Source organism: Toxoplasma gondii, chromosome VI (assembly GCF_000006565.2).
Source record: "Toxoplasma gondii ME49 chromosome VI, whole genome shotgun sequence".
In the NCBI taxonomy this organism is placed as follows: Eukaryota; Apicomplexa; class Conoidasida; order Eucoccidiorida; family Sarcocystidae; genus Toxoplasma; species Toxoplasma gondii.
Window position 1 is genome coordinate 1355058 of NC_031473.1, and position 19403 is coordinate 1374460.

The 19403-nt window shown below is 51.0% G+C and overlaps 1 protein-coding gene across 1 annotated transcript; it reads right to left on the minus strand.

The window, feature by feature from the left end:
* Positions 1–518: 518 nt before the first annotated feature.
* On the minus strand, positions 519–18934 carry TGME49_240650 (coatomer protein complex, subunit alpha, putative). The gene is made up of 20 exons (XM_002366643.2): positions 17105–18934; positions 15904–16098; positions 14605–14977; positions 13220–13745; positions 12762–12854; positions 11912–12097; positions 11322–11568; positions 10699–10798; positions 9578–9692; positions 8849–8926; positions 8312–8416; positions 7318–7709; positions 6704–6828; positions 5081–5659; positions 4550–4641; positions 4099–4192; positions 3432–3550; positions 2715–2856; positions 1674–1819; positions 519–997 (listed from the first exon to the last, which is right to left on the minus strand). The coding sequence occupies exons 1-20, from the start codon at positions 17265–17267 to the stop codon at positions 965–967; spliced, it is 3903 nt and encodes a 1300-aa protein (XP_002366684.1). The 5' UTR covers positions 17268–18934; the 3' UTR covers positions 519–964.
* Between the last annotated feature and the right edge of the window lie 469 nt (positions 18935–19403).

Genomic DNA, 19403 nt, shown 5'->3' on the forward strand with positions numbered 1-19403 from the left:
GGTATTCTAGAAACCAACGAAAATGTCTTTTCTAATTTTATGCGTGGAAACTGGCATCCTGTAGCTCCGCATGTGCAGGCCGCTTCTGACCAGCCTTCCGCCATAGGGAAGTTCCTCGGAAAGGTTCAGCTTTCCTCAGATACTGCAAAGAAGTATTTACTACTGGAAATACTGTGCTTCCCTGTTCTCCCCACACCGAAAATCTGTTATAGAAACGGTACCGGCATTGTGCAAGCCTAGTAGTGCACACCTGATTCAGCTTCTTCGAATCTCTGTTGCATTCTTGGCTAAAAGGATGTTAATTTCCTTACCTGCGCATGCTCTGATATTCAACGTTGCGTCAAGAAAATTACCCGGACTACCTGTGTTTAATAATGACATGGTGTTTTTCCAAGTGTCAAATTCGCTTGCGGACAGAGATTCTCGACTCCGCGTAACTAAGAAAACTGCACCTTCTCCCTCAGAAAGCTGAAATCGAGAGGAACTCTTCGTCTGTTTTTTCAACTGCAGTTCTTCCCTGTCAATTCGGGACAGATGCTCACCGAAAGCGAAAAAATCCACCAAACGGCGTGGTCCGCAAACTCACACTTTCCACCCCCCTCCCCACCCCCTCGCCTTGCACCACAAATTCCCCACCTCCACGCCCCAGCAGGTACACACATATTTGCACACACACTCCTACACATATACACGTATAGATAATTTTTTAGATGCACATGTGAGACTGCATCGATGACTCTGAATCCGATACTTTCACCGGATTCTGGATGCAAATCGCTCACGGTTCTGCCCTCCACTCTTTGAACATGCACACTGTCGGAAGAATGTCCGATACGAAGTGCTTGAATCTGTAGCTGTTCGTTGAGAAATCCTGTATGGTCATGTACGAACTTTGAGAGCTCTTCGTCGCGCGCGGAAACCGTCTCCCTGACGCTGTTTGACTAGTTTTCAACTCTTCCCCGTTCTACGCAGCTGCCTGGAACTGCAGACCTACCACCTGCAAAGAACCACGCAAAGGCAACGTCAACGAAAGCTCGAAAAGCGTCTCTCGATGAAACAGAAAAGACGAAGAACAGATGGCTTTATTCCACTTCACACCGTCACCGTCACGCAGCGGAGAAACCGGCGAAAGGGTCTCTTCTCTTCGAAGTTCGCCGAAAGAGTCCGTCGTACATTTGTTTCAGTGTCAAATCTAAAATGCTCTCGCAGTTCCTTTTCGCGAGAAAAGGAACTGCGATGCCGATCGAACTGTCCACTACAACCTTCTGAAGACGTACACCGACTTCTTCGTGCAGTTTACTCCACCTTCACAGATGCAGAACACACAACGCAACCTGCGGGTGTTCGTACATCCGCAAGTGCTCTCATTGACCTCTGCCCTTTGCTTGCTTGAGAGGTCATGGAAAGCAGGAGGCAGGTGTTGCGCCGGAGGGCACTGAAAGTCTCTCGTATTTTTTGCCTGGTTGACACTTGCATGCACCCGACATCCGCGCGAGAGGACTCACGCGTTTTCACACAGTCATCCTTTTTGGGGGGAAAGACATCTGCAGTGCCCCTGCAACACTTGTGTGACTACACTTCATCTACCTATCCTCGACTAAACTACAGAATCTTGAGAGCGCCCGAAAACAAACTTGAACGAAGAAGCGGAGAAGCACTTTCCAAATCCTTACTCTTGCTCCCAGTTCAGACAATTCACAAACAGGACAAAGCCTGCCCGAGAATTCCACCTTCGCTGTTGCATTGCAGAAAGGACATCTCGTCGTCGCCGTCCCAGGAACCAGCCGATTCAGCGTCACGGTGCAGAGAAGAAGGTTCTCTGTCGAAAACAAAAGAAATACGACAGTCAGAGTGAAGAAAACAAACACACGCTCGCACGACAGTCAAAAACACAGAAAGGAAATCACAGGCACCTCCTGCAAGAGAACAGAGCGTCTCCGTGCACATCCACCTGGGCGTCTCGATCTCCGTCCCCAAGAGAAACGTGGGAATATATATATATATATATATATATATATATGGGAAAATATATATATATATATATGAGTAAAAAAGTGTGTAAATGTATATGGATATGAAAGTTTATTTTGGAAACAAGACAGAAACAAAGACAGAAAATGGAGTCGAGCTGGTGAGTTCAGGCGCATTTCCGTTTCACTCGCAATGGACCTGCAACGAGTTTTTCGAGTTTTTGCACTCAGTCTCAGTGCGCCAGTTTTTGCTCCAGTCCGAGACTCCCCGGCAAGGTATTTCCTTCAGAGGAAGCCTGAAAGTCATTTGGAACCGTACTTGCCGTTCCCGTGAACACGAGGAAGACTCTGCCACAGAAACATGCTAGAAGCGCACTCGGTCACCCGTTCCGAAATGGAGACTGAAGAAGCCATGAAGATGCATGCTTAACAAGAATTGTCACGGAAGTTTCTGGAAGAATCCTTTCTACACGGTGACGCAGGAGTCCTGAAACCACACTGTCTCTGTCTGTGTGATTCCCCCGAAAAAACGCCACAAAAACTTCGCAGAAGTTCGAAACAAAAGTCGCAAGAGCCGAGGACCCGTCTCGAGGTGCCGCGCCGCTTGAATCGCTTCAAACTTGTCAAGAGAACTTCCAGAAGAAACATGTCTGCTAGAAACGCCTTGTCCTTCCAGCATCTTCCAATCGACGACTCGACGCTGCATGCAATGCTTGAAACACTTGTTTGACCTCAGAAACTCACCGCTTTCGCTGGGCTCGAAGTTGATGGCGTACGCATCTGTGCCCTTTTGCTCGCAAAGCATGAGAACTTTCTTAGCCTTTGTAATTTCTTCTTGCGCTCCTTTGATTGCCAAGAAATTCCCGTTGACGAGGCGACGCGCGAACTGTACACACAGCAGAAATGCGACGCTCATCCACTCGATCATTTGTTTCCGCTTTCCTCTAAGGCCGGTTCACACGTCGAGACTTTCTGTTTTCCGGATCCAGGTTCTGTTGTGCTTTTCACACCCATCATGTTTCAAAGTGCATGTCTCTGTACTGGACTTCAGTTGTTCCCCCTTTTCGACGTCCCCTCACTTGTCTGTCCATGCTGAAATCCGAACGATTGTCTCTTTTTGAAAATAGCGAGTTTCTCAGAAAAATTTTGTTTCGCCACGGGCTGTAGTTGAAACGAGTCTTTCAACTGCTTCTGGCCTCCCTGTCCCTTTCTTTCGTCTCTCCCTGGAAACATTGACGCCCTCTGAACTTTGAAATCAAAATCTTCCCAAAAGGCCGGAGTTCCGGCGCCTGGGTCTTGAACTTGAACTCCAGTTTCATCGTCTGCATGGAGCTCGCGCAAGGTTCACGTTGACAGTGTCCGGCGCGGTTCTGAACACCGTCGAAAAGCCTTTCTTCAGGTTCGCACCCTTCCCCCTCGACTCCCACAATTTCTGTTTGCTGCATGCGCATGCACGCTCACCGCCGCCGTGGTGACGAAGTTCTGTGCCTTCCACGCCACGCTCATTGCTCGTCGAAGGACTAAGAACAGGTGAGACGCTTGCATTTTGCAGCATGCGAAATAGGCAACCAACTCGATATCTGAAAAACGAAGGGACAGCAGCACCTCACGGTAACGCGACGAGCATTTTTGTGTCTTGCAGTTCACAAAGACCGTCTGCACACCGCCGCCCCACTGGACTGCTTCTAGCAGCTAAGACTGCTGGAAACGAAGATAGGCGGCAGGTACGAAACGAACAGAAAGAGCGCTCTGCAGTTGAGAAAGCGAGAAACGAGTCGCTGCAGGGCACACGACAGAAAAGCTTGTGGCGGATCGAGTGGAGAAAGAGACAGACTCTTTTTCGAGCGAAGAGCTTCTGCTCCCCCGATACGAGGTATCCCGCCGACGAGCAATACACATTTTCTCTCAAGCCACTCCTCCCGCAGAACTCCGGAGTCGCTGTCTGCGTGGAAGACTCGAGGCCGAGTGAAGAGCGCCACGGGGGGACGCAGCGCCAATTTAGAGCTCAGAAGTTCAGGAAAAACGGAGAAAGAACTGCGTGCAAGCCCCCAGGATTCGCGCCTCTCGACATCGGCGCCTCTTTGGCTTGCGATAGCGACGACGTTCAAACGCCTCAAAAGCCTCTTACTTCGAGACACATCCGCCTCGCCGAGACTCAGACGAGCCATCTCGAGAATCATGCCTGTCACGTAGTGGCGAGCGATTTCGATGAATTCGTGGATCTGGAAAAAACACAGAAAAACGAAACGCGAATCTCTCTGCAGATATGGACCCGCCCCTACCAACAGACGCCAGAGAAGTCTCGAGAAATCCACTTGCACATCTGTGGGCCATTCCACCCTCCCTCCCCTCCCCTGTTGGACTGCCCAGGACAGCGACGAAAGTGTTGAATGCGAATCTCCAGTATGCTGCAAAACCCCCAAGAAACTGGCGATCCCTTCTCACCGCTCTCCCGCAAGAACAGAAACAGAACGTCATCCTCCCGACTGTGACAGTTGAACCTCAACGTGAAAACTCACGGACGGACCCGGTGCCAGAGAACCACGTCCGCCTGTGCGCCTAAGTTACTTCTCGGTTACCTGCTGTTCTTCCTCTGCGTTGCCGGCGACAGCGAGAGGAATCGAGTGAAGGACATGTCTGAACGACCCCAGAGCCTCTTGAAATCTTCCCGCTGCAGGCACGAGGTCGAAGAACCGCAGCCACACCTGTGCCTTTCATCAAGATACGTCCGAAAACGTTTTCGCACTTCGGCTTTTATGCGGGGAAGACGACACCTTTCAGACCCGTTGACCCTTGCTTTGAAAGGGATGTTCCGAGAAAGAAAACGCGATGAGTCGTGCCGCTATTGTGTCTGACATGCTTTGCGAGCCTCGAGAAGTACGGAACTGTTTCTTCTCTTCCCAGATTTAATCCAAAAATGTACTTTCTCCCTTTCTCCCTCTGCTCAACACGACAGAAACAGGTTCCAAGAATGTTCACATATCCCGTCTGCAGTCCACACACAAATCACACAGGAAAACGCTCGCACGCAGTGCTTTTGACGTCCTTGGACAGGGCACCCTCCCGTCGCGTCGAGCTTTTCCCCTGAACTTCTCCAACTGTTTTCGGACCTGTCACGAGTTTGTGCGCCTCCCGGAGGTCGTCCATGAGAGAGGTCGGGAGAACGAGGCGATGAGGCTTCAGAGCTCCTCCGTCCTTCCCGGTCTCGCTGAGGGGAAGAGGCAGCGAAGGAGCAAACGGGAGGCCTGGGAGAGCCGCCCAGGTTGCCTGATAAACGCGAGAGAAGATCGGCAGAAGCGGCGCCGGATTCCGCAGTGCGACCCGCCTCTGCAGCGTGTCGAGGGCAAGACCGAACTCGCCTGCAGAGACCAAGTCCGCGACGAGCGGCGTTCCCTTGACCCACAGCGTGTGGGGGGAGTCCCGCTTGGCCACAAAGGTCGCGGAGTCTGGAGACAACTGCGCAGCGTCAGCGCGTCCGAGTCCTTCCTTGCGCCCGGACGCGTCCATACCGAGAAGAGGAGCAGCGCCTGCGTCGTCCGGAGGCAATTCAATTCCGTCGCTCCAGTCGCCCCCGCCGACTTCGCCGAAATCCACCTCGAAGCCGTCCTGCCCGTCGGCCTCTTCCCACGCAGGTCCTGGAGCTCCCGAGCCTGGTGTACATACCGCCGACGCAGCGCCCTCGACCATTTCTGGAGAAAATGCACAGACAGCCGGAAACAGGCGACAGAGATTCGAGAAAACGGTTGCCCGTAGCCGCTGGCGAGGCAAAGCCGTTGACCGCTTCAGTGGGTTCGCGACATTTCGTTTCAAACGGAGAACGGGGCACGGTCTTGAGGGGGAGGTGTCGAACTGTGGTTCGCAGCGAAGCCGCTCTGTCGAGAGAGCTGCGAGAGAGGAGGTGGAAGAAGTTTCTTTTAGAGGAACGAGACTGGACTGAAAATGGGAGTTCAGACACCTCCCGAGCAGAGACTTTCTGGCTTGCCCTGTGTTACACAACTTGGAATGATTTTCGTGAAAAAAGGAAGCCGGACTGGATCGAAAAGAACGACTGCAGACAGATGGACACTGAGAAGTTGACGGCCACTTTGTACGCAGAGGATATGTAACTTCTTCGTCCCAATCTCTCGTTTCGAGACGCATCTTCCCAGGAGTGAACGGAAGCTCTTCCTTTTTGAAACTACGAGTTTCTGTGTGCTAGCAAATCAGAGTGCACTGAACTCGAATTCGATGTTGGAGAAAAGAAAGAAGAGCTTCCGTGTCGCAAAACAATGTGGCTTGACGGTTCCGTGGCCACCGAATTGTGAGGCAGGACAGAGACAGGACAACTCAGAGGCATCGGCAAGAACGACACAAGGGTCAATCTTCTTCTACAGTTGGCGAAGGAGTCTTGGTTTAAGTGAAGAGAGAAAACTAGTCCCGAATGTCCATTTCTGTTTACCAAGAAGGGATCCGTGTTGAATCAGAAGTTGACGCTTCTCTTTTATAGAGCGGAACCGTTTCTTCACGCTGCTGGAACTGACTTGCGTTCACAGGTGTCGATGTCTGCGCGTTAAACTCAACGTTTGAAGTTTTTTAACTTTCCCCCGAGATTTCTTTCCACATGATGACCCCCTGTCGGTGAAACATGTCCATTCGCGAGGAAACGATTATCTTACACCACTCTTCCGACAAGAAATGGTTACCCTCGCGTGCGCGAGAAAGACCGAACCGAAAGAAAGACACGTGAAACTCACCTTTGTACAGCCGGGCACCCGCCACCTCGGGCTTCATCCCTGCTGTCGCTCGCATCGCCTGGTCAAAGACAGAGGCGCTTTCTGAGGCTGCAGACGGCCACACAGAACTCTCTGCTTCGGTGCACCTGCAAAGCAAGAAGAAGATGCAAAGCTTTCCCTTCACCATGGCCTCGTCCACGCCGACAGAGAAGAAATCCGCACAACTTAGCGTTGTTCCAAGTCTGCTCTCTCGTCGGTCGCCCCCGCCCCCCAGCTCAGCTGGTCCAACGAAGTGACTCTGTCCTCTGTCGACGCTCGAGAATATGAGCATCGTAGCTGGACCATGACCTGCCGTTACAGCCACCCTCTACGAGAAAGCAGTTGCAGAGTGTCTGTACAGCTGATTCGCCCCCTCCAAGAAACCGAGAAAGGACAGGCTCTCTACGTTCCTGAATTCGTCCTCCGCGATGTGAGGCGCGCGCGACCAACAGAGGTTCGTGAGATTCCTGCCGTTCTACTCGCTCGTAAACTTTTTGCGTCTCCGCGTACGCGTGAGATCCAGACAACGCAGTGCTTTCTGGCTGCTGCCAGCTACGCCGGCGGTCGGGACTGAACGGCTTTTCGCTGCTTCGTACCTGAGAATGGGGACCGGAGGCATGAGGAGTTGAGGCACTGCGGGAGAGAACTCGTCGAGAGGCATGTCCTTCACACTGTCTCGCAGCTGGTCGTACAGCGCAGTCAAACCGTAGGTCTTCGCAGTCAGCGCTGCGAGGGCGAGTTGTCCGACGTCTGCGAGCACTTGGACGCGCTCCTCAGCATCTCCGAGCAGAAGGGCATTGTGAAACTTGCTCATGTAGTCCTTCCTGAGCTCCGCAATCCGCAACATCTTGCGCAGCTTTCCGACATGTCCCGTGATGAAGTAGAGGAAAGACAATTTCTCGAACTCCTTCAACTTCTGATACGCCGCCTCCACCAGCGACGCATGACCCTGCTGCAGTGCCGTCCGACCCAACAATTGCCACGCACTCTGAAAAACGAAGTGAAACGAATGGAGACGGGGAAGGTGGAAACAGGTGCAAAGACGACACAGCAGCGGCACAGACAGAAAACAGACACAAAGACAGAAGCCACAGCTGAGCCAAGTGCATGCAGGCCTCTCACGATCTCGACGGGAACAAGAAAAAGACGCCTGCCGCACAGTGAAGACTGCAAACTGTGAGAAAGGAAATCAAAAACATATGTTCCAAATCGAGAACTGACAGCGAACTGAAGGCTCCCGAGTGAAGCTGCATATCAAGTCAGACGCTACCAGTTCTGGACTTTGAAAAGATCTAAAAGGAGCTGAAACCTGTCCAAGCAAACAGTTCCCCATACGACAAATAAAGTCGGTTTTACTTTTCACTTAGCCGTAATCTTGCCCTTCCCTGCACCCCTGTGTCTCTATCGAATTCGGTGCACCTGTGTGGTGAACCATCAATTGCAGAAAAACTGCAAAGGTATTTTTTCGTTTCGAAGATACACCATCAACAACTCAAATACGATGCGAGGATGCAACTTTTCACATTCAAGGATGCATTATACACTATATCAAAACAAGAAAAGTCTTGCATGCAGTCCCGAAAGACTCGCCTTGTCGTTGATCTCCTGGGCCGCCGCCAGCGCGTCGTCCATGCTGCCCACTTCGAGGGCCAAGTGAAATCTTGCCCTTTTGTCGGTGAGAAACTCGAGAGCAACCTGGAAAAAAAGTAAATCCTCTGCCTCTTGGTAATCCAGACGCATCGATGCCTCCGAGAAAAGGAGGGAAATCGGAGAAAAACGATAAAAAACGCCGGGCGCTGCCGCCACCCACACGCATCAGACGCTGGTGCAGACTTTGAGGAAGCCGAAGAAGATGAAGGGTACGAATTGTTTTGCAAAAATAAAGACACACTGCATGCGACCTGCATGCATATCGAGGATGCCGCACAGCGACTGGTGTTTTGGGGTTCCACGGGCGTCGTTCGTTCGAACGTCTGAAGTCTCGTATGATACCTCAAAGACAAGAAAACTGCTTGCTGGTTTTCCTTGCGGATTTTGCGAGAGGGAGAAAAGCTGCAGCACCTTAGAGTGTTACTTGAGAACAACCTGTGAGAGGTTCGTCAGCGGCTTTTCGCCACAATAACGTACCTCTGGATAGCCTTTCTTCTTCAAGTAGGCGATGAGCGCATTGCCACACAGCTGTCCGTTCCGCACACACAGAGCGACCTGCGAAACGAAAGAACCCAGGCGAGGTACATCGCCGGTCGCCTCGCTGAATCCGCGAAAGAACCATTTGTTTCCTTCGAACGAAAAGCTGCGGTCCTTGTCGGACCTTGCGTAACCACGAAACAAGAAAAAAGAACTGCATGCGCCACAACTCTCGGCGAAAATCCACGAGCTTCACAGATCTCTCCTGGCCACCGGATTTCTCTGCTGCCAGTTCCTAGACGTCTCACTGACAAACTCATTCTCGGTCTGCTGTCTACGCACCTCCTGGTTGTGCGCCACCTGCATATATATATATATATATATATATATATGTACACCTATATACATCTCTATGTATCCATGGACAGACAGCTTCACGAATCTGCATACATGTGTATATCCACAGAACTACATCTACGCCAACATATGCATGCGCACATTTATACAAACATGCGAACATATATAAATATATATATATATATATCTATGCCTCTACTTATATATATAGATATATATACATATTTGTATATATATATATATATATAGACAGATGCCACCTGAGTGTCCCAGAACACAGAGGCACCGTTTGGACAGTTGGGTTGTCGTTCTCCTCGAAGAGACAAGAACGCTGAGAAGACTGCATGGAAGAAAGCCAGGGCGCCTCTGTACCTGGTCGAACTGGCGGCGATGGAGAGCGAGTTTGAAGAGATACTCTTGACAATTCAGAGGTTCTACGTGGACGGACGCACACCGATCTAAGTAGTAGTACATGCCTCTTTGGACCCTGCAGACGAGCAACGCCGCGAAAAGAGACGTCACTTTCAGCACTACAGCCGCACAAAAGGAACGAACGAAGTCGACATTACGACTTTTTTCAAAGCCAGGACCTGTTCTGCAGGGATCCTCGCTGCGCGGCCTCCCAACATGAGAGACGCTGGCAATCCGAGAGAGAGGCGCACAGACACACACACCCATCCGTTTCTTTTCTTATCGACGTCGGAATCGGCCGAAAAGTGAAGAGAAAAGTCGACATGCGGGGCAACGTCGATGTGAAAAGGCGTTCGAAACTCCCCCAGCGACCTGCTGAAGTCGAACTTCGTACTTTTCCGATTCTTCTTAGAATTCAAAGGTAGCAAGCAACACGAAGTTACAGCTTTGGGCGGGCATCTACGGACCTACATATATATATATATATATAAACATATATGCAGGCGTTTACTCTTTTTCAGATACCTCTTTGAATGCATGCATCAATCTATGACTTTGAATGCTCTGTAAGACACGCGGATCAACGCCCTACCAACTGCGTCGAGCAGGGCATGACTTGCATTCCTTGCGAGCGTATGGTATGTGAGGAGAGATGGAGACAAATTTAAGTGGACACGGAGATTTGCCTGTATGGAAGCCAGCGTTGTCGCTCAGAGACAACCCGGGACGCAAATTCCGTCTCCCTCACATCGCAGCCGTGTTCTTGGCGGAACTCGGGAGAGACATGCGTTTCAAGCTTCCCCTCTGTCTGTCCGGATAATCAGGACGTTCAAAGGACTTTGAATCACGTTTTCAACGCAGTGGAGACGCGAGAGAGAAAAACATGTACGCGGAGCAGACGAAACTTGCGGAGTTGCTTTTAGCGACCATCCTGTGTTTTCCCAAAGACTCGACCCCGAAGGACCTCTGCGTCGGCTCACGAGTGGCTGAATTTACGTTCGCGGATTCAAAGCTCGAGTCTCACTCTGCAGTTCTTGACTAACGGGAGCCTTCGCAACAAGAACGAAAAACTGCAGACTCACTTGAAAATGTATATCGCCTCATTCAGGCAGTGGATGATGCCTCGGTCTCCATTAAGGAGCAGATACTTCACATGGCTGAGCGTGGAATAAACAAAGGCGCCTGAAAACAGAAGGAAAACAGAAGACGAACGCAGTGGAGACAGAGAACATGCACTGACGGACAGAGAACCACAGACACAAGCAGAAAGGAGGGAACAAGACGAGCCAAGAAAGAGACAGAAAGAAAGGCGAAGCAGATCCCAAACACCGTAAACTCTTTGTGTCTCCAGCATCGTTCTGAGCACTGGCCCCAAAGTCCGAAAACAAGTTTTACCCCGTCTGAAGGAAAATGTCACGTGACTTCTCCGAAGCACATGTATGAGACTCTCTTTGTACTAAACATCAACTCACGTCAGTTACACATATAGATCTAAATAGCTACATATACGCATGCATATATATACATATATATATATATATATGTACATACATGCATACATACATACAAAGACGCATATACGTATATGCATGTATGTATCTACATACACACATACGTGTTACGAAGCCGATGTTTTGACCTGTTTGGAAATCTTTAAGAGAGAAAAGAGAATCAAAAACACAGAGACTTTTTGACAAGAACTCACCGTTGTCTTCATCCCAAGCACCTCCTTTGATGCGAATATTCTCGTGGACAGCGCAGACGACCTCGAAGCCTCCGGATGCTTCTGTCGTGCCATTGTCGGAGAGCGCGAATTTCAAGAGCGTCAATGCATGCTTCGAAATAACCATCACATGCTCTCCCGTTGGAGAAAGCAAAACGGCGCGAATGCCTCCTCCTCCACACTGAACCTCCGGATACACCCGACGTGTCGGAACTTCGAAGAAACGCAGCTGGAGAAACAAGGAAAAGAAGGAAGTAAAGAAAATCCAGTTCAAGAGAAGACAGTAAAGAGGGAAGCGGCATGAGAAAGCGAAAGAGAGAACAAGAAGAGAGAGAGACACACCAAGTTGACTGTGAACTTTCCCCAGACATAGACACCTACCACGAAATGGCTGCTTCAGAGTGTTTGACGGATGCACTCGCAAATGTCTAACAGGCTCTGTCGATGATCGACTGACTCCCACGGGTGACTCAGAAACTCAAGCGATTCTTCTTACAAAAGGAGAACTGAATGGATCAGAAAATCACCGTGCGAGACACACTTGTCGGATGCAGACCTCGAGCGAAGCTTACCTTGTCCTCCGATTTGAGAATAACGCGATTGTTCCCTCCGAAGAACAGCCGATCGACCGCGCACGGCAAATCGACTTTCTTGCAAAGTTCGTTGTTCATGTTGTAAATTCCCAGCGTTGTGGCGCCTGCCTTGTCGATCACTGCGAAGCGATTGCGAGACACAAATGCCACTGAGTGGCACGACCCCTGAAAAGAGAAACCATTCCAGGAGAAAGAAAAAAACTTCAGCGAGAAGGAAACTCGCGACACGAAAACCCACACGCGGTAGAGGACTTGTTCTGACTAAACATTCAGTCAAAGAGACAGTAACGACGAGAAATCGAGTTCACTCCGAGAGAAGAGCCACGGGGAAGTCAACCAGGCTCTCAAGTTCTTCGCCGGGAGATTCGTTCCATTACGTCTTCTGCCACTGGAGCAGAGATGAAAGCCGCTATTCAAAGTCTTTGCTCAGCCACACTCACAAGAGAGAAACGCAGAAACTCGTATTCAAGAAATGACAAACACGTCTACCTCCACAGACACACATTCACATCTATACACAAATATATATATATATATATATAAGTACGTATATACGTGTATAGATATGCATGCATGCGTATGTGTGTGCAAAAGATATCAGCGGACTTCCTTTCTGCCGCATACGACTCAGGTAGTTCACACGTCAGGACCCTTTCCCAACTGGTCTCTTGACAGTTCTGCCCATCTCCTCCTATCTCTCCGCGTTTCTTCCTCGCTCTCTCTGTTTGCGCCTCCTTCTCTCCACCTGCTTCTACTTCTTCCCGCATTTCTTTCTGCTGGTCCCAGTGTCTCCATTCTTTTTCATTTCTTTCTCGAGAAAAAGACGCACGGTGTGAGTATCGAGGCCTCCGGGGTACGGCAGACCCGCCTGAGGTAGCGGTCCGACGAGCAGGTCGTAGGCAAATCCGTTCTCCCCGTCTGCCTGCGAAGCAACGACGCCAGCCGAATTTGTAGAGGCCTCAAAACGTGAAGGAGAGAAACGGAAGAACGTGGCAAACACCATATTTATATGTGAGGGTGTACACATCCACACCATGCACACATGTGCTTGTCTACAAAGACCAGTCCGCGTCTGTTTACATGATGCATACAGAAAGATAAATACACAACGCGTAGACAGAAGCGCATCGGCACGTACAAGCGTGTGTAAGAATGCAGAACTGAAGGAAATTTGCCTCGTTTGTTCCGCGTTTCGTGAGTGCACAACGACCCGACTCGCACAAACACTTTGAAAGCGTGGAAGGCGCTCGAACAGCTTCAAGCAGGCTCCCCCCCCGAGACACGTACGTAGATGACCAGGGCATTGAGGTCCGTGGTGTTGAGCGAGTTGACAAGAAGAAGCTTCGGCCCTGCCGTCATGGCATTCGCTGGACGCCGAACTTCACAGATGGAGACTTCTGCCACAGCGTGTGCGCCTGCGGCATTTCTTCCCCCCTCGCCGGACTTCTGGAAAAGTTGGAGAGAAAGCAAGAGGTCGCGGAAGCAAAGCACTCGGTCGCGGACGTAGTAGAAGTGGAAGCGCGAATGCAGAGCGCTGGGAGGCCTCTCCGTGTGCAGCTTGAAAACGACCATCCCCGAGTCGTGACCGACAGCCAGAGCGCTGCTGGAACGATGCGCTGCGATGATCCAAAATCTGTCGTTTTCTCGACGAAAGGTGTGGACGCCGATTCGCTTGCTCACATCCCAGACACGAATCGTTCGATCCTCCGAGTTGCTGATCAACAACTCCCTTTGCGGGTGAAAAACCAAGCAGGAAACGTTGTTGAAGTGCCCGCGGAGCGTGTCCACCTCCCATGCCTTCGAATCATTGTACCTGCAAAAACAGCGACACATGGGGTGTACGTACACCCCAGCACGCGGCAGCTTCCACGAGCGAGGGGGGACGGGGGAATTGACGCGGAGGAAAAATGAGAAGTGGAAAGGAGGTCTAGAACACAAAGCATTGAAATAGAAAGTGCGTCCATCTGCAGAGAGATAAAAGACGCGAGGGGAGGGCGCCGAGGTGAGGCGAACGTGGACGGGGGACACTGCCTCTAGAAAAGAACGTTTGCTTCCGCGCTTCGGTGTCTATACACCCGAAGTGTTTGGAAGCACGAGGCTCAGAGGTGTCATTACGACACAGACCACTCGAGCATCTGAGAAGATTGACGTTTGTCCTTCGACCAGAGTCGCAAAAACCAGGAGTTTCCGAGTAAAACCTGGACACCGAGAAACACGCTCTCTCTCGAGTAGTACGCTCAAGAGCTAAGTGTCTCTGTATCTCCACCCGCGAACCTCCACCGTGTTTGGATTCTTTCGTTTGGACCTGATGTGTCTCTTTTAGACAGCAGCAGAGAGGAACGCACCTTCGAATGTGAATTGAGTGGCTCAAGTGAAGAAGGCCTGTGCTAACTTGCTTTTCGCTGATTTGTATTTCCCCCGCATTTTTTGACGAGTATTTGCATCGCAGTGAATCCTCTCTACGTGCGAGGCTCCGGAGACAGTTCTGGAGCTCTATGTTGCGTGAGCTTGTGGCCAGAATTCAGCAGGAAGTCGAGTAAACGAATCGGCTCTCTCCCCACTTGACCGTGAACTGTGATTCGCCTCCTCTCCTGTCTCGAGAACTCAGGCGAGTCTTCCGCGCGGACGGCGAAGGCGAGCGCTCGAGACGGTCCGTGTTGTGTCAAACTCACCTCCACAGCTTGATCAGTCGGTCGTCGGCCGCGGAAGCGATGAGCGGCAGGGAAGGGTGGAAGGCCGCCCAGTTGACGCCCCGTTCATGTCCCTCGAGCACGAATTTGCAGACGGCGTCGTTGGCAGTGAACATTTCCGCATGGGGTCTGCTGGTGCCGGGCGCAGAGAAACTTCCTGTCCCGAGTGCATGCGCGCCTCCCGCTCCGCCGGTCTTCTCTCGGAGGCCTGAAGTGTCCCACACGCGAATCGTCTGGTCCAGCGACGCAGACACGACGAGGTCTTCGAACGGGTGAAACAACGCGCTCATCACGTAGTGGTTGTGACCCGTTAGGACGGCAATGCATGCGCGAGACTGCCAGTTCCAGATCCGCACTGCACGCCACAGAAAGCCGAGCGACATGCCGCCAACCAGATGGCCCTAGCCACTCCTTCCAGACTACGTCGACAACGCAAAGGCGCCAAGACACCGGGAGCTTACAAACACAGCGCCGAAGGCGAGAAAGCGGCCTCAGACACGCAAAGGGGTGACACAGACACACGCGACACCCTCCAGACTGTCACCACGGAGTCGAAGCTACACAAACGTCTCCAGGAACGCACCTCTAGACGTGGAACGACTTCTTGGAACTCTCTAGCTACGCGGGGTAAATGCAGTCGATGAACGCATGCATGCATACATATCTCGGGGTAACTGCACACATGCCTATACATCTAAATATATGCTACACACACATGCACATATGCATATATATATATATATATAGGGAGATATGAGTAACAGCACAAGAAGGCGGCAAAGGACTTGCTCAGTTGAAGCGAGGAATGAGAGACTGCCCGCGATTCTGCACATGGAGGAAGAGGTCAAGACATTTCCGGGGAAGGGGAGCAGGTTGTTTTTGCAGAAGCGACGAATTCGGAGGAGAACGGCGAATGCACAGCGTCAGAACTCGAGTAGAGATAACGGGGAGACGGTGGAGTGGAAATAGACAGAAACGCACGGAAGAAAGAGGAAGAAGACGTGGACAAAAGACGTCTGAAAATGGCGATGCAGGTTCTCACCCATCCTCCTACGCTTTGTACTTCCTGCATTCCTGACTCTTCAGCTTCGCAAAACTTTCGATGCTGTGTAAAACACTGGAATAACTGTTGACTACCGCAGAGAAGGCTGGTTCGAAAGAAAGAACAAAGTCACCGAAGACGAGCACTCAGAATAGTCGGAATGTGATAGCCTTTGCACGAGACACAAACAACCGAGCTTTGTACGACACCTCTTTCGAAATAAGTTTTCCGTTTCTCACCTGTCTGGTCATCGCTTGCAGAGAGGACCCACGGATAAATGTGGTGGAAGAAGACCGTACGAAGGTAGTCAAGGTGACCGAGAAAAGTGAAAATGCACTTCCTCGTCGTCAGCGACCATAGCTTCACTTTGTAGTCGTCGCCGCCACTGACAAAGAGCGGCTGAGACGAGTGGAAATCGATGCCTCGAACCGGACCTGGAAACCACGGAAACGCAGGCGGTGCAATACTTCTTTTGAACTTTCTTAGTTCAAAGTGTGAGATAGTCGCCGAATATTTTCAAGTCTTAGCGCAACGTCCAGTCACTGCTGGAAATGAATACTTCCAAAAAGAAGAAGGGAAATGGCAACCATCCTCGCACTTGGGGACGCCACAGACACGTCGACTTTCGACTCTTTCGACCTTGAGCTTCCTGTTTTTACTTTGTTCGTCTACCCCAGAGCGACAGATCCACGAAAAAAGTATCCTCGGCATTTCAGAAAGAAATGGAACAAGTGGACTTCAGTGTCCTACGACTTCAAGGCGAGTCCTCTTAAGATGGATGACGACAGAAGAAATCAGACGACATCCAAGCACGCACATTGATAATCTACGCTGTCTTCCCGCAAACTTGAAGTGCCTCAAGGGGTCACTTGCCCCTTTGCCGCCAACTCCGAATGCGTTAGGCTTTCGCTTTTTCGTTCGGTTGTTTTAGTCCATTAATGGAAGCGGATTATTTTTGGTTTTAGAATACAATGCTCAAATACAAAGATCGATAAAATGTCTCTTTCTCTGGACACAAAAGGCTGCGCCACACCCCGCACAGGTGTTCCGGAGTGTATCCACCCGACACGGGGTGTGCCTTATCCCGAAGGAGAAAAAACCTGGTGAGACAGGATGGCGAGTAGCATTTTGTTTGTGCAAGACGACGCATCGGAATGGCGAGATCGCCTTCGCGGACTGTGAAGCGGACTTGTCTCGACTCTAATAAGACACATTTCAGATTTCGATGTCCTTTTCTCCTTCGGCAGTTTTCCCGCCGGTACGCCTTTCGTCATTGGTCGCGCGGGTCCCCAGAACTTTGAAGAGAGAAGATCCAGAGGCGACCGACATAATCAGATACACCTGAATAGTCACGCTCTCTGTACGCTGTAAAACGGAGCTCTCCTCTCGAAGCTCCGTCGGGTGCACTGTTCTTCCACGCAGGCCGGGAAGAGTCCTCACCTTCATGTTCCTCGAACTTGTCGATCAAAGAACCGATCCGGTAGTCCCATAGTTGAATTGTGCCGTTGTGCAAAGCCGCGAGAATCCACTGGAGAGAAGGGTGGAAAGCAAGCCCCTTGACGCGGCTGCTCTTCGTTTCGCACTTGACGAACATTTTCGACATGGTGCCGACGCGGTTTGGCAGGGGTCGGGACTTCTTTGAAGACTCTCCAGCTGCGAGAAAACGCTCTCAGCCAAGGAAGAACTCCAGCAAGTCGCCGGTACGTCTGTCTCCTTCCGAGGCCCCCAGAACAGAGTCTCCTCTGCTCGCAAAAATCAAAGAGCGTCCACTAACTGTACTGATGCACCGCGATCTGACCCCAAGTTGAGACACGTCGCATGATGCTCGCGCGACGTCCGAACTCCCAGAGCTGCGAAACAGATCTTCCTTTTCGTTTCCGATGAAAACAGAAGTGTGTCTCCAAGAAGGATTTCCAAGGAACGCGTCCTCTCGCGGAGGCAGAAGAGTCTCCACGAACTGCGACCGTCTGCGGCAATGAAGTGACGTAGTCAACTTTGCCTCTTGAGAAGAGGGGAGGTTTTGTATCGGATGCAAAGGCCCCAGTGCTCCTATTCTTCCCCACACTTGCTACGCACTCACTTCCCCGCAGACCTGTACTCTGAGGATCACAATTCAAGTCGAGGCGACGTTGTTCAGGGACTTCCCATCCAGACTGTTGAACTCAAGTCGACGAAACAGAGACTTTCAGGTTCCCAGAGACTGGCCGCGAGGCAGAAGTTCGCTGGACGACAGCATAGAGAGAGAGGAGCTGCAAACAGAGAAAGAGAGAGTGGAATGCGTGGAAGAAGCGATAAGTTTCGGTTTCGTGTTTAGAGGGGGAAAACAGGAAAAGGAACTCCGACTGTCCGGAGCCTCGGGGAGCGCATGCAGCGAGTGAAAACGGACTCGTAAGAGAGAAACGAAGGAGACGCCTAGTTGGCAAAGGAGGTACTGGATTCGTCGCGCTTCAGAGAGAAGTGGACGTTGAGGGAGAGGTGAGGTCTCCAGTTTCGTCGCTAAAAAAGTGACACACACGTTCTGTTAGTTTAACGAAAGTGGAAAGACAAGGCTGCGTGCATGCTAAAAGAGAGGGGAAAAGAAACAAGAGACCGGGTCAGCGGGAGGAGTCGAGATGCGGCAAAACACGAGAAAAGGAAGGAAATCCTGTCCAGACAGTTCGCTGTGCTGGCGTCCCTGAAAACGTTTTTGTGGTTCGAGCCGGAGACAAACGCGTGAGAACGAGGAGGAGAAAGACAGTGTTGCTTAGCGAGAGCGAACAGCGACTTCGAGACGAGAACTGGCTGTTTCACGGAAACGAGAACACCGGGTCCGACAGAAAGGTATGATCCGCATTGGAAAAAACACACAAATCGACCTTTAAGGACGTCGGAGGCATGCCTTTTCCGCGACCAGAGATTACTTGCAGCAGACAACGAATTTTTCGACGGCTCTTTTCCCCGAAAAGACGAGAAAATGCCGGGACAGAGAAGACAAGAAGAAGGGCCGCGAAAGAAGAGGCTGGAACGGCTGAAGACCACACGCACAAGGGGAGAAAAAGGGAAGGGCAAAAAACGAACTTTTGCGGACTGAGGAAAGCCGAGTCGTGTGTCTTGGGGGGAAGTGCCTTCTGTTTTCTGCGCTCGACGGAGAGAAGCCAAAATCGGACCCTTTGTGTCTGCAGACATGATCCGCGGTACCTCCGGAAAGCTACACACCTCTCTTTTCCCTGCAAAACGGTTCTTTGAGAGGGCGCGAGTTTTGTGAGCCGACTTGCAAACTTGCATGTCCCGAGATTCAGCACGATGCGAACACATCGGGACTTGTGAAGGGGGCAGGGGGGTGCATGCACGCAAAACGAAAGCTGGAAAAACTCAAAAACACCAGCAACAACGCTCTCGCCCCCGCGCCGCAAGGAGACAGAACCCTCAGCGCAAAAACGGCTTACTACTTACGATCCCAGCGAGGGTCGAAGCCAGATGGCCACGGAAACTATCGCACAGTTCAACCTGGAGAATTTAACTCAGTTCGTAGTGTTCGGTTTGACATTCTGTGCCGACCAACCCAAATTCGTACCTAAAAAATGTCGCGTGGTTGATTGAAGTTGCCCTGCTAACCGGCTGGTGGGCGTCTGTAACAACTCCACATGGTTGGATCTTCCTCATGTTCTTATCTCACTTTACAGTAGGGGTTGTTTCTTTTCTGCGTGGCATTCCATCTGAAAACTTTCTTCTACTTTACACCCAAACGTTCTTAAGGAAG

What these genes read in the sequence shown, in the direction of transcription:
- TGME49_240650 (XM_002366643.2), bottom strand. Translation starts at nt 17,267, where the DNA reads ATGTCGAAAATGTTCGTCAAGTGCGAAACGAAGAGCAGCCGCGTCAAG. An exon ending in TCAATGCCCTGGTCATCTAC is followed by an intron (nt 12,855 to 13,219) that starts GTACGTGTCTCG and finishes GTTGCTTCGCAG; the next exon opens with GCAGACGGGGAGAACGGATT. An exon ending in ATCGCCGCCAGTTCGACCAG is followed by an intron (nt 8,927 to 9,577) that starts GTACAGAGGCGC and finishes TTCGTTTCGCAG; the next exon opens with GTCGCTCTGTGTGTGCGGAA.